This window comes from Fistularia commersonii, chromosome 17, assembly GCF_037954325.1.
Source record: "Fistularia commersonii isolate RoL2024-O1a breed Wild chromosome 17, RoL_Fcom_v1.0, whole genome shotgun sequence".
Taxonomy (NCBI): domain Eukaryota; kingdom Metazoa; phylum Chordata; class Actinopteri; order Syngnathiformes; family Fistulariidae; genus Fistularia; species Fistularia commersonii.
In genome coordinates, this window is record NC_141300.1 from 1,833,950 (window position 1) to 1,848,312 (window position 14,363).

The 14,363-nt window shown below is 55.2% G+C and overlaps 2 protein-coding genes across 4 annotated transcripts; both read right to left on the minus strand.

The window, feature by feature from the left end:
• Positions 1–960: 960 nt before the first annotated feature.
• aqp9a (aquaporin 9a) lies at positions 961–4,649 on the minus strand. Its single transcript, XM_086163876.1, has 6 exons — positions 4,543–4,649; positions 4,334–4,460; positions 3,037–3,174; positions 2,837–2,955; positions 2,340–2,557; positions 961–1,316 (listed from the first exon to the last, which is right to left on the minus strand). Exons 1-6 carry the CDS (start codon positions 4,642–4,644, stop codon positions 1,103–1,105), a joined length of 918 nt encoding a protein of 305 aa, XP_086020002.1. The 5' UTR covers positions 4,645–4,649; the 3' UTR covers positions 961–1,102.
• Positions 4,650–4,793: 144 nt separating this feature from the next.
• LOC147224693 (cingulin-like protein 1) lies at positions 4,794–14,083 on the minus strand. Of its 3 annotated transcripts, none has more exons than XR_015107418.1 (19): positions 13,881–14,083; positions 12,053–12,661; positions 11,894–11,988; positions 11,349–11,454; positions 11,176–11,268; positions 10,960–11,108; positions 8,972–9,113; positions 8,692–8,904; positions 8,418–8,624; positions 8,239–8,343; positions 7,961–8,113; positions 7,708–7,878; positions 7,463–7,615; positions 6,802–6,891; positions 5,848–5,927; positions 5,591–5,715; positions 5,398–5,506; positions 5,152–5,315; positions 4,794–5,073 (listed from the first exon to the last, which is right to left on the minus strand). XR_015107418.1 is itself a non-coding variant. In XM_086163872.1 (19 exons), exons 1-19 carry the CDS (start codon positions 13,896–13,898, stop codon positions 4,995–4,997), a joined length of 2,865 nt encoding a protein of 954 aa, XP_086019998.1. In that variant the 5' UTR covers positions 13,899–14,083; the 3' UTR covers positions 4,794–4,994. The 3 variants fall into 3 exon arrangements, 2 of the variants coding, with proteins under 2 accessions (XP_086019998.1, XP_086019999.1); XM_086163872.1 differs by having other exon boundaries at positions 5,844–5,927; XM_086163873.1 differs by lacking the exons at positions 10,960–11,108; positions 11,176–11,268; positions 11,349–11,454 and having other exon boundaries at positions 5,844–5,927; positions 13,881–14,059.
• Positions 14,084–14,363: the final 280 nt, after the last annotated feature.

The following is a 14,363-nucleotide window of genomic DNA, read 5'->3' on the forward strand; positions in this document are numbered from 1 at the left end:
ACTTCCGAGGATCCCCGCAAGAACCGCAGAGGAACCATGGAGGAACCATGCAAGAAGTGATCCACAATGTTCAGCATCTCCTACCTGACACTGTTTAAGTTCTGTTCTAGGTTCTATCTGGGTTCTCCTGCCTGGGTTCTCCATGTTCTCCCTCTCACCCTGTCCAAAACCGGTCATCAGGTTCATTGAAGACTCTAAATTGTTCTCAGGTGTGAATGGTTGGATGACTGACAGCTGTCACGTTAAGCCCTGCCTCCGCATCTGGCATCTGCTCATGTCGTCATGGCAACAAATCTCACCCCAAGGTTAGCAGGACCACCTGTGAGAGCCTCCAGATGGTTCCTTCCAGATGCGAGTGGAATATTCCTCTCAGACAGCTGCCAATCACACCTGCTGGCGAACGAAGGTGTGTGTGTGTGTGTGTGTGTGTGTATGCCTGTGTGAACACACACTTCCTGCTTGTATTCCCACTTCCTGTTTCCTATTTCCTGCCCCCCAGCGAGATAAGAAAGCCAAAGTGAGTTTGGCCCTGAAGTTCTCCTGAGCGCAACATACCGGAGTACCCTCACATGGACCTCCTTCACGGCTTCACCAGGGCAGAGATGTTCACTTCCTGTATGGGCGGAGGGAGGGAGGAAGGGAGGGACGGCACTATTTCTGACACACAGACGCAAACCCGCCGGAAAAAGGGACGCTTGTAGAAAGTTTAATTTCAACAGAACACCAGAGAGGAAGCGAGGTCTGCTGAGGAGGAGATAAAGTACGGCGGATCTTCAGGGGGTCTGCGAGGAGAGCGGGAACTCGAGGAGGAGGTCATCATGCATGTCCTTCTCTAACATCTATGATACACTATTTACAGCGCAGTCAGTTGTTACATAGTCATAAGCCCAAAACCCGTGTTAGAAGTACTGCTCGGGGGCAGGTTAGTACTCGTTTTTTTTTTTCCTTGTACTTGCTAATGGCGGCCCAAAAAAACTACCTTTACTTTGTACTCTTAGGGTTCTGGAGGGAGGGTTCTCACCGCAGAACCCGGATGAGGGTGCAGGAGGACCCCCCTCCCAGATGTTCCCCATCTGCTCGGCGGCGGAAGCGGGCGCCGCTCCTAACTCATGGTGATCATCTCGTATTTGTCCTTCAGGCTGCTGTCGTCGTCCTCTTCGTCCTCTTCGTCCTCTTCCTCGTCCTCGGCCGCCGGCGGCCCGTTGGGCTGCCGGGGCCGGTGGTGCAGCTCGATGAGCAGGTAGTACACGGCGGCCGCCAGCACCCCGCCCACCATGGGACCCGCCACCGGGATCCACCACCAGTACCCCGCCGTGCTGCGGGACACGCATAGGACCTCAGGTGGTACACCAGGACTACAGCTCCCAGGTTCTTCAGTGACTACATGTGACACTTGTTTATACCTAATGTACTCCGCCATTACCTCGCTACTTCTATACGACACCCTCTTCATACCCGATGTACTCCACCCAGTTACTACAGCTCTCAGGTACTTTACTACTTCTCTATGATAACTCTTTGTACTTGAATATACTCCACCCACACGTGTACTTTCACTACAGCTTTCAGATACCTAACTACTTCTTTATGACACTACTTTATACCCAAGTGTACTCCGGCGGGTACTTCGCTGCCTGTATACTGTACAATACGACACTACTTTGTACTTGAGTATACTGTACTTTCAACTACACAGCTTTCAGATACTCCAGTGCTTCTATATGATAGTACTTTATACTTGAGTAAACTCCACCCACTTACAGTTCTCTACTTCTACATGATACTACTTCATACCCGAGAATACTCAGTAATAAAGTGCCGTACTCTCACTTCAGCTCTTAGGTGCTTCACTACTATGTATGTTACCACCGTATTCAGGCGTATACTCCACCCAGCTACTTTCCCAAGGTGTGTTAAAGACACATATACTACACTTGTGTAGTACAAGACGGTTCCATACGCCCAACGTACCTGAAAGTGCCATCTGATTGAGAAAGGGCGACAGCACTTCATTAGCTAACATACCGGGGCGATGCCATACTCCGAGTACCAGGAGTGTTTACATTTCTTCGATCCCGGGCCTCAACCCTCCGCCCTCCGTGGCCAGGTTATATAACAGGATGCTCACTTCTGCGTACTCTCCCAGTATCGATTCCTCACCTGCCGTGACGCCCCCGTTTTCGATGTTGATGAAACCAAAAAATTAAAAGCCTGTTTTATCTCTCTGATACCCCATCAGTCAGAGCTGGTCAAAGAGACATTGGCCCGTCAGCCCTCCTGCGTTCACACGTGACGGGCCGGCAGTGGAAAGCAAAGGCGCCAGGGGCGTCGCGGCTTACCTGAAGACCTCCATCCCCCATCCGGCCACAGCGGTGAAGAGCCTCGGGCCCAGGTCCCGGGCCGGGTTCAGGGGGTACCCGCAGTTCAGCCCCATGGACACCCCGATGGCCATGAGGATCAGGCCGATGGCCAGCGGCTCCACGCCCTTGGGGGCGCCGATGTTCCCGCCGTCGATGATGGCCAGGATGCAAAGCACCAGCATGCCGGTGCCCACCACCTGCAAGACCACGCCATTAATACATCGCGGGGGGATGGGGGCGGACCGTGCCAACCGGACGGATAAAACCGCAAATGGTGGTGCGTATGGATCTGACCTTCAGGGTGAAAACCAGGAAGTGGGTCATTAGACCCAAATCTAAAGTGGGGAGTTCTCAGACTCGATAGGGGCCGATCAATTCTGCATTAACCAGATTTCCTGGACTTCTCACTGTTCACAGGATGCAGGGGTGGGGTCGGGGGCTCACGGGGGGGGGGGGTCACAGCCATCAGAGGTCACCTGGTCGACGAAGCCGCCAATGACAGAAAGGTGTCTGGCCGGGTAGGAAGCGAAGATGTGTCCCGTGGCGTTGATCCCGGTCACCGAGAGAATCCCGCTGGTGAAGTCCATGAAGGCATCTGAGGAGAGGAGGGGGCAGCGGGGCTGAGGATACTGTCTGGTTCACTAAGCGTCCAATCAGGACCTCCGGAACAACTTACCGTAGTACAATCCGAAGACGGCTGCGGCGCCAGCGAACGCTCCGAGGAACTGGGCGATGACGTAAAACGGGAACTTCCAGATCTTCAGCTTGCCCAGGATCACCATGGCTAGAGACACCGCCGGGTTCACGTGGCCTCCTGAGGGGGGCAACGAGGCAGAGAGTGAGACGGTCCCAACATGGGCGCCTGGAAGGGCCATCGCCTTCCACGATACCATGATAGGTCAGAAACCCAAGCTCTTTTCTACGACCATCCTTGAACATAACCTGCGTTTACACGGTTCGTCCAGGAGGGGGGTGAGTCCACGCCAGCATCGTCATGGTGACTAATCTCTGTCACGGACGGGTGAGCGTGCTCCGATCAATGGCCGATGGAGGACATTGGACGCCCGGGGTAACGTACGACCCCGCTGAAGCTCGGGGCAGATCAATGGTCAGGGGTGGAGGGGGGGGCTTGGGCACATGGACCAACCACACACTTCAGCTCTTCGTGTCTCCTGACGGATAACGTGCCAACCTTGAACGCTTCCGATTGGCCAGAACCACCAGCGAGCCAGAAACAGTACAGTACCTTGATAGTGCTACACTTCTTCTTCTTTTGGCTTTTCCCTTCAGGGGTCACCACAGCGAATCAACCTTCTCCATCTAACCCTATTCTCTGCATCCTCCTCTCTCACACCAACTACCTTCATATCCTCTCTCACTACGTCCATAAATCTTCTATTTGGTCTTCCTCGAGACCTCCTGCCTGGCAGCTCCAATTCATGTCGACCAACTCTACCTTTTCCCGTCATAGTCCCGATATTCAAAGTCCCTACTCTCAGTCCCAGACTCTTTCCTTTCCTCCTCCCTCTCTGCTTCCGAACACGCCCTCCTCCTCCTTCTTCTTCGACTCACAGTAGCCCAATTTTCACCGGTACCCCATAGATCATCAGTACCAATGGCGGTCGTTCTTAACCCGGTCCTCGACCGATCCGGTATGATCCGGTTATGGTTGACTCGCATGTTCGGTTTTGGCAAACGTTGTACACCGGATGCCCTTCCTGACACAACCCTCTGTATTTATGCGGCTCAGGGAGGCACCGCTCCGTGCCCCCCCAAGGCAGGCTTGAGGAGACACGGGCCAGTGCAGCCCCGAGGCTGCATTGTGATTGTACCACACTAATTGTCAGAAATACTCATACGATACTCACGGAGCAGAGTACTTCCAGTGACACGGGATGTTGTTCTGGCACGAGTTACATGATTTTTTGTGCATCTTTGTTGCAGGAAAGAGGATTTCTGATGATGAGACGTACCTGAGACTCCTCCTGCCACGTAGGCCGCCATGGTCAGCCCCACGGAAAAGCCGATGTGGATGGTGAGCGGCTCGCCGAGGGCGTTCCGGCTCAGGACCGTCTGGGCCACCGAGCCACAACCGAACAGCTGAGGAGGAGAAGGAGGAGGAGGTCAGCGGGGCGCCGAGGAGAAGATAGAAGAAAGAAGGGGAAAAGGGGACGTCACTCACGACCAAGACGAAGGTCCCGAGGAACTCGGCGAGGAACTCGCGGACTATCCCGTGTTTGAGGGCGCAGTGTCTCCTCATGCTGCCTTGCTCTCCTGCTTCCATGTGTCCGGGCGTTTTAAAAGTGCGTGGCGTCCGAAAACAATCGGACCCCTCCGGAGCCGTCGTAGCCCCGCCTCCGACCGACCCCCCTCACCCCGACCCCAACCACTCAAAGCGGATCATCGATCCAGCCTTTAACCAAAGAGGCCGCGTCACGTTTTCATTTTCACTCTTTATTCTGACTGCGGAGAACATGCGGAGAACGTTAGTGAGTCAGTCCCGGGTCGGGTGTGGTGACGGGTGTTGCTGCCAGAGGGCAGCGATGAGATGATGGACGGTGGAGAAGCGGCGACGCCTGAGTTGTTAATGTGGAAGTTGTTACAAAGAAAAAGGGGGCGGGACCTTCTGGGCTGTCAATCAGATCCGGCGGCGTCCGCCTCGTCGGCGTTCTCCACCGCCGCCCTGCTCAGAGGAGGCGACTTCTTCCTCCGCCTGTTGATTCGTGCACAGCAGTTAGATTTGCGTCAGACGATTGTCGGTCGTGGGGGCGGTTGTGGGGGGCGGGGTCACCTCATCTCGTTCCGCAGGGTGCCCATCTGCCCGTGGAGCTGCTCGTTGGCTTCTATCTGCTCGTCCAGCTCCCGCTGCAGCTTCTTCTTGGCGTGCTCCAGGCGCTCCATCTCCTCCTCCGCCTCGTCCATCTGCCTCTTGGCTGTCTTCAGCCTCTGAGTCAGCTGCGGGGCGGCACGAGAAGGCGGTGAGGCGCGGACTCCGACAACCGTTCCCGCCCCGCCCTCAAGGAGTAACCGTCTCCACCTGGTCCCTCTGCGCCTGCAGGTTCACGCGTTCCTCATCCGCCTGCATCTTCATCTCCTTGGCCTTGCGCTCCAGCCGCCGGTTGGCTTGCTGGAGGCCGTTGTTGTCCCTGCGGGTGGGTCACCCCCGGCAACCGTCAGACATCCAATCGGGTTTCGCGTTGTGGGGGGGGGGGTCAAAGGTCGGCGCTCACCTTTCCTCACCCTGCAGACGCTCCTCCAGCTCCTGGATCCGTGTGTTCAGCTTGGAGATGAAGGAGTCCTGATTGGTCCGCTGGGAGCCCTCTAGTTGGGCCAGCCGGCCCCGCAACTCCTTGTTCTGGTGAAACACCGGGTAATTAAGAGTCTCCTCGTCACGTCACAACAAAAGTTGAGAAGATCTGAACCCGACATCTCCCGCCTCCGGTTTGGGGAGTCGAACCCCAGACCCGCCTGAGGGATCTGTACCTGCCTCTCCAGGCTGGTCTTGTCACACTCCAGGTCCTGCCTGGCCGCTCGCTCCTGCGTCAGCTCCCCGCGCACCTGATCCATCTGACGAGAAGAATGGGAAGGGGCTGAAAGGTCAGGGGTCACCACCGATGCAGAACTGATGCAGAGCTCAGGAGTCTGATATGGCGCCCCCTTGTGGTTGAAGTTGGAACAGCCCCACACATATACATGTTGATAATTAGCTCATTTGCATAATTAGCGCTAACACTAAGTGTGTGTGTGTGTGTGTGTGTGTGTGTGTTGATGTTACTGATATTTACTTTTGCTTTTGATCTGAAGAGGAGATAGAGAAGTGGCGTGCATGCGTGCATGTGTGTGTGTGTGTGTGTGATATTGATTTTACCAATATTAACTTTTGCTTCTGACAAGGAAATAGAAAAGTGGCCTGAGTGAGTGTGTGTGTGTGTGTGTATTATGTATATATATAGTATTGTTGACATTACTGATATTTACTTCTGTCGAGTGTGTGTGTGTGTGTGTGTGGGTGGGGGAGGGGGGTTGTGTGACATGTCTCAGGTGGAATGATGCGTTTCCTGTTGGCCCGCCGCCACAACAGGAAGTGCGGTCTGGTCGGGGGGAGCGCTGACCCCAAAGCCCCCTCTTTTTGTCTGCTGAATGGCGGCCTACTTTACAGACACACCTAAGCCCGGGGGAGGAGGGGTCATGACATCACTCCGGGGGTGGGGAAGCTGGGTGGGGGGGTGGGGGGGGGTGGGGTTCCCAGGCCTCCACGGAGAAAAATGTTGTGAAACAAAACAAAACGCGGCTGGGAATCGACCAATCAGCAGCTGACGCACATCTGTTTGTGGTGGAAACAGGACAGGGGGAGGAAGGGGGGAGCAGCTGGGAAAGAAAAAGGGTAAATACAGGGCAGGGGGGAGGAAAGGGGGAGGAGGTCGGTGGGGGGAGAACCTGCCTGCTCCTTGGTTCTGTCCAACCGCTCCATCAGACGGTCTCCACTGCCGCGCTCATCTGCAAGGTCCTCCTCCAGCTGACGGATACGACCCTGGATGGAGGGACGATGGAGAGAAGAAGGAAGAGAGGAAGAGGGAGAGGAAGGGGGAGGAAGGGAAAGAGAAAGGTGGTGAGAGGGATGGAGAGGTGTGGTGAGCCGGTGAAGCTCCCACAAATCACTGCTCCTCAGGGTTTCCTGTTTCCTGTCTGGGGAGGAAGTGGTCGATCAGCCGCTGTCTTTGTTCAGCAGGAGGAACCAGGAGGAGCTCCAAGAACCTTCAGACACCAGAGGGAGCTGTCAGTATGAGAACCCGTCAGCGTTCTCCTCTGGAGCTCTGAGAACCTGCCTGACCTCCATGTGTGTCCTCCGGTCAGGAGACACCACTTCCAGGCAGGATGTGGAGATTCACAGGAAACATCAGCCAGAGGTGGGCAGGAGAGCAGAGTGGAAAATATGATGAAACCACTGGTTTGGAACCATGATCTGATGCTTCAGACCCTCCCACTGCTGGGTTCTCCATGTTCTCCTCAGGTTCTCCCCATGTTCTCCATCATCCTCCCACATGGAGTGGTCCAAATAACCCCTTCCACGGCCCAGTGAGCTGATCTGGCGTTCTCCATACCTCCATGAGTTTGAGGTGCCGCTCCCTCTCGTCCAGTGCGCAGATGTTCCTCTCCTCCAGCTCCTCCACCCTCTGCTGCAGCTGCCGTCCCCTCAGCTGGGCCTCCTGCTGCTCCTGACGACAGCGCCGTAGATCCTCTTCCACCGGCAGCAGCTGCGGAGGAGCACAGCAGAAGGTCGTGTGGAACCCCGGAGCTCCTCCTCCTGGAGGGCGGAGGTTCTCCGCGGGGAGAAGAAACGCCGCACCTCGTCCTGCAGCTTCTTGGCGGCGTGGCGGGTCTTCTCCAGCTCCGACGTCTTCTCGGCCAGCTGCCTGCGGAGCTCGGCCAGCTCCCTGTCGCTCTTCTGCCGGGCCTCGTCCACCTGGCTCTGGAGAACGTCCGTGGAGGCCTCGCAGTCCTCCATGATGAGGTTCATCTGGACGCATTACAAAGCACCTTCTCACGCCGCTGCCGGAGATGATCGCCTGAGTCCTCCACCCTCCGCCCTCCGCCCTCACCTTCCTCTGGAGCTGCTCCACGGCGCGGTCCTGCAGGCGCCGCTGGTCCTCCAGCTCCGCTTTGGATCTCCACAGCTCCTCCATCTGCTTTCGCTCGTCCCGCAGCTTCTCCTTCAGCTCCCGGTGCTCGTGGTTGAGCTTGGTCATCTTCCCCTGCAGGAGACGGGCAAAAGACCAGGAGGAGAAGGACCGGTTAGCGTTGGGATCAGACCTCCTGGAAGCACCTCAGATAACCTCATCTGAGGAGCTTCCACAAAGTGTGGAGACCCCTGTCGTACCTGCACCTCCTCCAGGCGCCCGAGCAGCGACTGGTTGGACTGGCACACCTCCTCCTCCTTCCTCCTGACGTCCTGCAGAGTGTCCTCCACCTGCTGCTTCTCCCTCTGGAGGTAAGGAGATGCGGGATAGAAAATAAAACCCGCTGGAGTCTGATCCTCCACCTCCTCCACCTTCTCACCTCCAGCTGCTTCAGCCTCTGCTCCTGCAGCTTCTCTGCCGCTTTGGCCTCCTGCACCTGCAGACCCAGCTGCTCCACCTTGCCGCTCATCTCCTGCACCTTCCCCCTCAGAAGATCCCTGTCCTGGCTCAGCTCCTTCAGCTGTCCACGGGCGGAGCTCCTGTCCTCCTCCACCTCCACCTTCTCGCGGTCCAGCACCGCGTGGCTCTGAGGCGGACAGCAGCCATGAGAGGGAGGAGAACACAAGAAGAAACCACCGTGGTCCTCCTGTCACCTCCTTAGCCTTCTCCAGATCACTCAGGAGGTTCTGCAGCTCCTGCTCATACTCCTCCTTCAGGGCGGCGACGTATTTATCATGCGTCTCCACCTCCTCCTTCAGCGCCGCCTTCAGCTCGCCCAGCTCCTTCTCCTTGTCCTGCAGCACCTCCTCGTGCTCCTCCTTCATCTGCAGAACCTCCTGGAAGTCGGCGCGGAGCTGCGCCAGATCCTGACGTCGGAGATACGCGCGTGAGATGGGTCGCGGGATGAACATGGCCGCCTCGCCGCCGCTTTACCTTTAGGAGAACCTCCTTCTCCGTGCAGATCTGCTCTTCCCTCCTGGCCTGGTCCAGCTCGTCGTGCATCTCGGAGAGCTGCTGCTGGAGGTCCTGCATCTGCCTCCTGGACCGCTCCCTCTCCACCTTCATCTGAGCCAGGCTGGAGGAAACCATTCATTCATTCATCCATTCATTATCTTATCATGCATTCAGAGTCACGGAGGGGGGGGGGCGGAGCCTATCCCAGCTGTGATTGGCCGAGAGGCGGGGTTCACCCCGGACCGACCAATCATGAGGACACATATAGAGACGTACGAGCATTCACCCTTGTACAAGCAGACACCGTATAGAGACATACTCGCTCATTCATGCATCATTGAGAGACATAAAGACATTCACCCTCTCATTCTCATGTCTTATAGAAAAACATAAAAACAATTACCCTCTCATTCACATTTAATACAGAAACATGCAAGCATTCACCCTCTCATTTATGTGTCACATAGAGATGCTCACTCATTCACTCACTCATTCACATGTTATAGAGAGAAACAGCCATTCACCCTCTCATTAATACATCATATGGAGACATACAACCATTCACTCATTCATTTACATGTCATATAGCGAGACACAAAAAACATTCACCCTTTCATTCATATCTCATATAAAGAAATACACCCATTCACCCTCTCATTGAAATGTATCACAGAGACATACAAGCATTCACCCTGTCATGAAGGTACACAACCATTCACTCATTCTTTCACATGGCATGTAGAGTAAAAATACAGTCATTCACCCTCTTATTCACACCTGATTTAAACACATGAACCTATTCACCCTCTCATCTAGAGACATACAATCACTCACCCTGTCATTCACACTCAGAGACAATCATTTATCTTCTCATTAATGTGTCGCATAGAGATATTCATCCATTCATCCTCTTATTAATGCATCATATAGATCAGTGGTCCCCAACTCCCGGGCCGCGGACCAGAACCGGTCCGTGGATCAATTGGTCACACAAGAAAAATGAATGAATGATTTCTGCTTTATGTATTATCTGAATCCAGCGATCTTTTATTTTGAAATTTCTTTTATTTTGAAAAATGGTTCTCCCGGTGACGTCTCGGTCACTTGGGCTCCAAAATTGAACTCACAAGCTAGCAAAATAAGTGAGAAACAGACGTCTTTGGAGAGTTTCTTCACAAAGGGGAAAAGACCCAGTGAAGAGACAGGTAGACAGCCTACTTCCAAGAAAAAGACAATACCATGACGACAGACGATACCATGAATCCTACTTGAAATATGGTTTTATCCCGGTAGGTGATTCCCACATCCCAAGCCCACTCTGCATATGCGGCAAACGGCTCTCTGACAAGGCAATGAAGCCATCAAAACCGCTTCGCCAATTAGAGACAGAGCACCGGGATTAAAAGACAAGCACCTGGAGTATTTTGAAAAAAAAAAAAGAAGACATTACTGAGGGCCACCACATCACTAGATGCATATAGAATAGAATTTGTTCTTTTGGCAAATGCTTTTATCCTAAGCGACATGCAGTTGAGATGCCAGGGATTGAACCTACGGCCTCATACATACAAAGTACACGCTCTAAAACTGAGCTACAAGTCATATTGTGCTCTTTAGGTTTCTTGACATTCCATCCATATTCTAAAATGTGTGACATATTCGTGAAAATAAAATTTTCTTTATAAATGTCTTTTTGGCATATCTGAATCTTATTTTGAAGCGATATGGTTGTGTGTGTGTGTGTGTGTGTGTGTGTGTGTGTATGTGTGTCCTGGGGCCGCAGTGAAATTGTCAATAGTTGACCGGTCCGCAGTGGTAAAAAGGTTGGGGACCACTGGTATAGATATATTAATCCATTCACCCTCTCATTAATGCATCATATAGAGATATTGATCCATTCATCTTCTCATTAATGCATCAAATAGAGATATGCCATGGCATGAGCTGAATCTAGAGGTCCTCCTTACTCCTGGCCGGTGGAGTGAAGTTCCGCCTGGGTCTGGAGGAGCCGTCCCCGGAGCTCATCCAGCTCCGCCCTGCTGGCGGCGAGCACCACCTCCAGCTGCTTCTTCTCCGTCCTCGCCTTCTCACAGGCCCTGGCCAGGGTCTTCTCATTCTGGAGAGACAACCCCACCCAGTTGTAGATCAGTCCTGCCACAACCACCTCCACCTCCACCTCCCACCTTGATCTCAGTCTCCAGCCTCTGCTTCAGCTGGAACACCTCCCTCCCCAGAGCGTCCTGCTTCTCCTGCAGCTGCGCCTGAGCTGCTTCCTCCTGCAGGGGTGGAGATAGCAAAGGGGCGTGTGGGCTTATCTTCTGCCGGAGGTGGAGTTTCTGGTCTGCCGACCCCCCACCTTGACCTCCTCCTCCACCCTCTCGGCCGTCTTCCACTTGATCTTCTCGATCCTGTCGAGGAGCAGGTTGACCTTCCTCAGGGTGGTGGGCTCGTCGTCCGTCGTCCTGGGGGGGGGGGGGGTTTGGAAAGAACTTTAAACCGCTCCCTGTGTGTGTTATCAGTGGAACAAGATGGACGTCCACATTCCTCAGTGTGTGTGTGTGTGTGTGTGTGCATGCCTCCATTGTGTCATCTGGTGCCAAACCCCTTATGATATCTCCCTCTAGATGTCTTGATCTTCTCTTGTTTCTTCATCAATAGGAGAAGACTGGTTCTGAGTGTCCAGGTGTTTATATGTGGTTGGATTCTCTGCAAACAGCTAAACAAACAGGAGTTGTGGAACCCATCTGGAGTCGAGTGGAGCTGGAGCTCCTCTGCCGTCCCTCGGCTGAACCTCCACCCGGACGCCTTCAGGCCCAGAGATCTTCTCCCAGTGTCTGGTAGCTGGATGGAAGGATCCAATGTGTGTGTGTGTGTGTGTGTGTGTGTGAGGCGTGCTCTCACCCCTCCTTCAGGTAGGAGAAGAGTATCTGCTTGGTGGTGTCCCCCACCGGGTCCACGGTGGCCTCCTGCCGTCCCCTCAGAAGGTCGGGGGTCACCTGATTGGACAGCAGGCAGCGGTTAAGCCCCGCCCAGACCCCCCCCCCCCTCCAGGTGTCTCACCTGCGTGTCCCTCTGGTCCGTCTCATCATCTGGTCCTGATGTTCTCAGCGGCCTCAGATCTTCACCGTTCTTCTCCTCCCTCCTCCTGGAGGCCTCCCCGCCGAGAAGCCGGGCCCGGGCCGATCCCGGGGGGAACCCGGAGGAGGTGCGGCCGTCCACACTTCTGGACCTTCTGGTCTCCTCGGGGTCCAGCTGGCTCCTGGGGCCTCCTCGACCTCGTCGCTGACTGCTGTTGAACTGGCTGATGAGCGAGCCCACCGACAGGAAGGGGTCTGAGTCCACGGCGTTGGGTGAGCGCGCCGGTCGCGCCGCGCCGCCGGGGGCGTCCTCGATCTCCTCTGCGGGAAGCGGAATTCTGGGTTTGGCCCGGTCGGCGCCCGGGATGTGGACGCCGCGCCGCGCCGACCCTGGCGCGTACCCTGCCTGGTGCGTCACCACGGAAACATCTCCGCCGTCCTCCTGCCCCGAGCTGTTCAGGACCACATAGGGTTGACCTTTGAACCCTTGGACCATCACCCTGACCCCGAACTGGCCATCCCGCTGCCGGTGCGCATGGATCCTCCGCGCCCCGAGGTCCGCGGCGCCGGACGGCGTGGTGGCGCCGGCAGCCTGCGGGGGGGAGAAAACAGAAGGCGGGTTGTGGACGGGGAGGCTTTGTTGACACAACACTGGAGATGCATGACGGGCGTCCAGCAGGGGGGAGGGCGTCCCCGTCCCCTCGCAGCTGGACCGGCGCTGATGGGAACCCGAGCTGCTGCGTAACCCAAACAACCCCCCAGTGTGCTGCCACAGGGCGCCATTGTGCCGCCGGCACGGCGGCGCCCCTGACGTCACGCACGAGCGGAACGTGCGGCAACAAGCGAAGGGTGAGGGGTGTCATGGCGGAGGGGGAAGGGGAAGGGGAAGGGGTGGATTGGTGGGGGACAGCGAGGGCTTTGTCTCCGAGGAGGACACGTCCTGAAGACCCCAGGATGGTGTCCTCCTGGTGCCTCAAGGGTCGGAATTGGCCAAGAAAGCAGGCTCAGACTGGGAGCCTCTGGGTTGCCAGGTCAGTTGCCAAGTCGGTTGCCAAGTCAGTTGCCGGGTTGCTTGCCTGGTTAGTTGCCAGGTTGGTTGCCAGGTTGCTTGCCAAGTCGTTGGCCAGGTCAGTTGCAAAGTCGGTTGCCAGGTTAGTTGTCAGGTCAGTTGCCAGGACGGTTGTAAAGTCGTTGGCCAGGTCAGTTGCCAGGTCAATAGCCATGTGTGTTGCCAAGTCGGTAGCCGGGTCATTTGCCAGGTCAATTGCCAAGTTGGTTGCCAGACCGTTTGCCAGGTCAGTTGCCAGGTCTGTTTGCCCCCCCCCTCCGAGCCGCCCCGTCCGGTCAGACCAGAAACCTCTGTGTTTTGACAACTACCCCCCCCCCCGGTGTCTCAGTGTGTGTTTACTCTGAATGCCACGTAAGGAAAAAGAAGCTGGGCTCATGATGGCTTTTTTAACACCTTTTTGGTTTTCTGGTCGGGGAGTGGCCCCCCCCCAGCTGATTGGCTCGCCAGGCGTCCTCGTGAAAACGCAGTTTATTCAATCGTCTGCTTGTGAGTGTGCATGACACACGGCTTACCCTTATTACATTGTAATAGAGTCTATCAAATTGTAACTATATTGTAATAGAGTCTATTACAACATAACTACATTGTAATAGAGTCTATTCCAATGCAACTACATTGCACTACATTGTACTACATTGTAGTGAGCGAGGCGAGGAGGTAGAAGCAGGAGGCTGGAGGTATGTATGAAGTACTCGCAAGTGACGCAGTACTCGGAGTACTTTGTGAGGAGTCGGTTACTTACCGAGGGGTTCTCCTTCATCCTGGTTTGGTATTTAATAGTCCTCCTCAGGTTCTTGTATCTCTTCCAGGTTCTCCTCTCTCTTCCTCAGGCTCTTCTTTTCTCTCCTTCAGCTTCTCTCCTCTCTCTCCTTTAGGTTCTCCTCAAGTCCTCCTCCCAGTCGTCCCGACCCCTGCTTCTCCTCATCGCGGTCCCGCTGAAGTCCAGAGGAGGAGGAGGAAGAGGAGGAGCAGAGCCAAGGGAGAGGAGGGGAGGGTGTCTAGCGCCCCCTAGTGGCCGTTCTGCGACTTGCGTCCAGCTGACCTGTCCAGATTGGACCTGAGCGGTCAGGTTCTCCAGATGTTCCTGTTGTTCTCCGTAAAGAACCTCGCTGGTCCAGGAGCGGTACCTTTTTGGTCCATCAGGAGAAAGAGAGGAGCCGACAACAGAAGGTACCGCGCCCTTTATTAGAAAATGTAACAGAGGAGGGAAACGAGAACGAAATCC

What these genes read in the sequence shown, in the direction of transcription:
- aqp9a (XM_086163876.1), bottom strand. Translation starts at nt 4,644, where the DNA reads ATGGAAGCAGGAGAGCAAGGCAGCATGAGGAGACACTGCGCCCTCAAA. An exon ending in CGTCTTCGGATTGTACTACG is followed by an intron (nt 2,956 to 3,036) that starts GTAAGTTGTTCC and finishes TCCTCTCCTCAG; the next exon opens with ATGCCTTCATGGACTTCACC. An exon ending in TTGGCGGCTTCGTCGACCAG is followed by an intron (nt 2,558 to 2,836) that starts GTGACCTCTGAT and finishes GTGGTCTTGCAG; the next exon opens with GTGGTGGGCACCGGCATGCT.
- LOC147224693 (XM_086163872.1), bottom strand. An exon ending in AGAGGCTGAAGCAGCTGGAG is followed by an intron (nt 8,344 to 8,417) that starts GTGAGAAGGTGG and finishes CCTTACCTCCAG; the next exon opens with AGGGAGAAGCAGCAGGTGGA. An exon ending in TGGACAGAACCAAGGAGCAG is followed by an intron (nt 5,928 to 6,801) that starts GCAGGTTCTCCC and finishes TCTTCTCGTCAG; the next exon opens with ATGGATCAGGTGCGCGGGGA.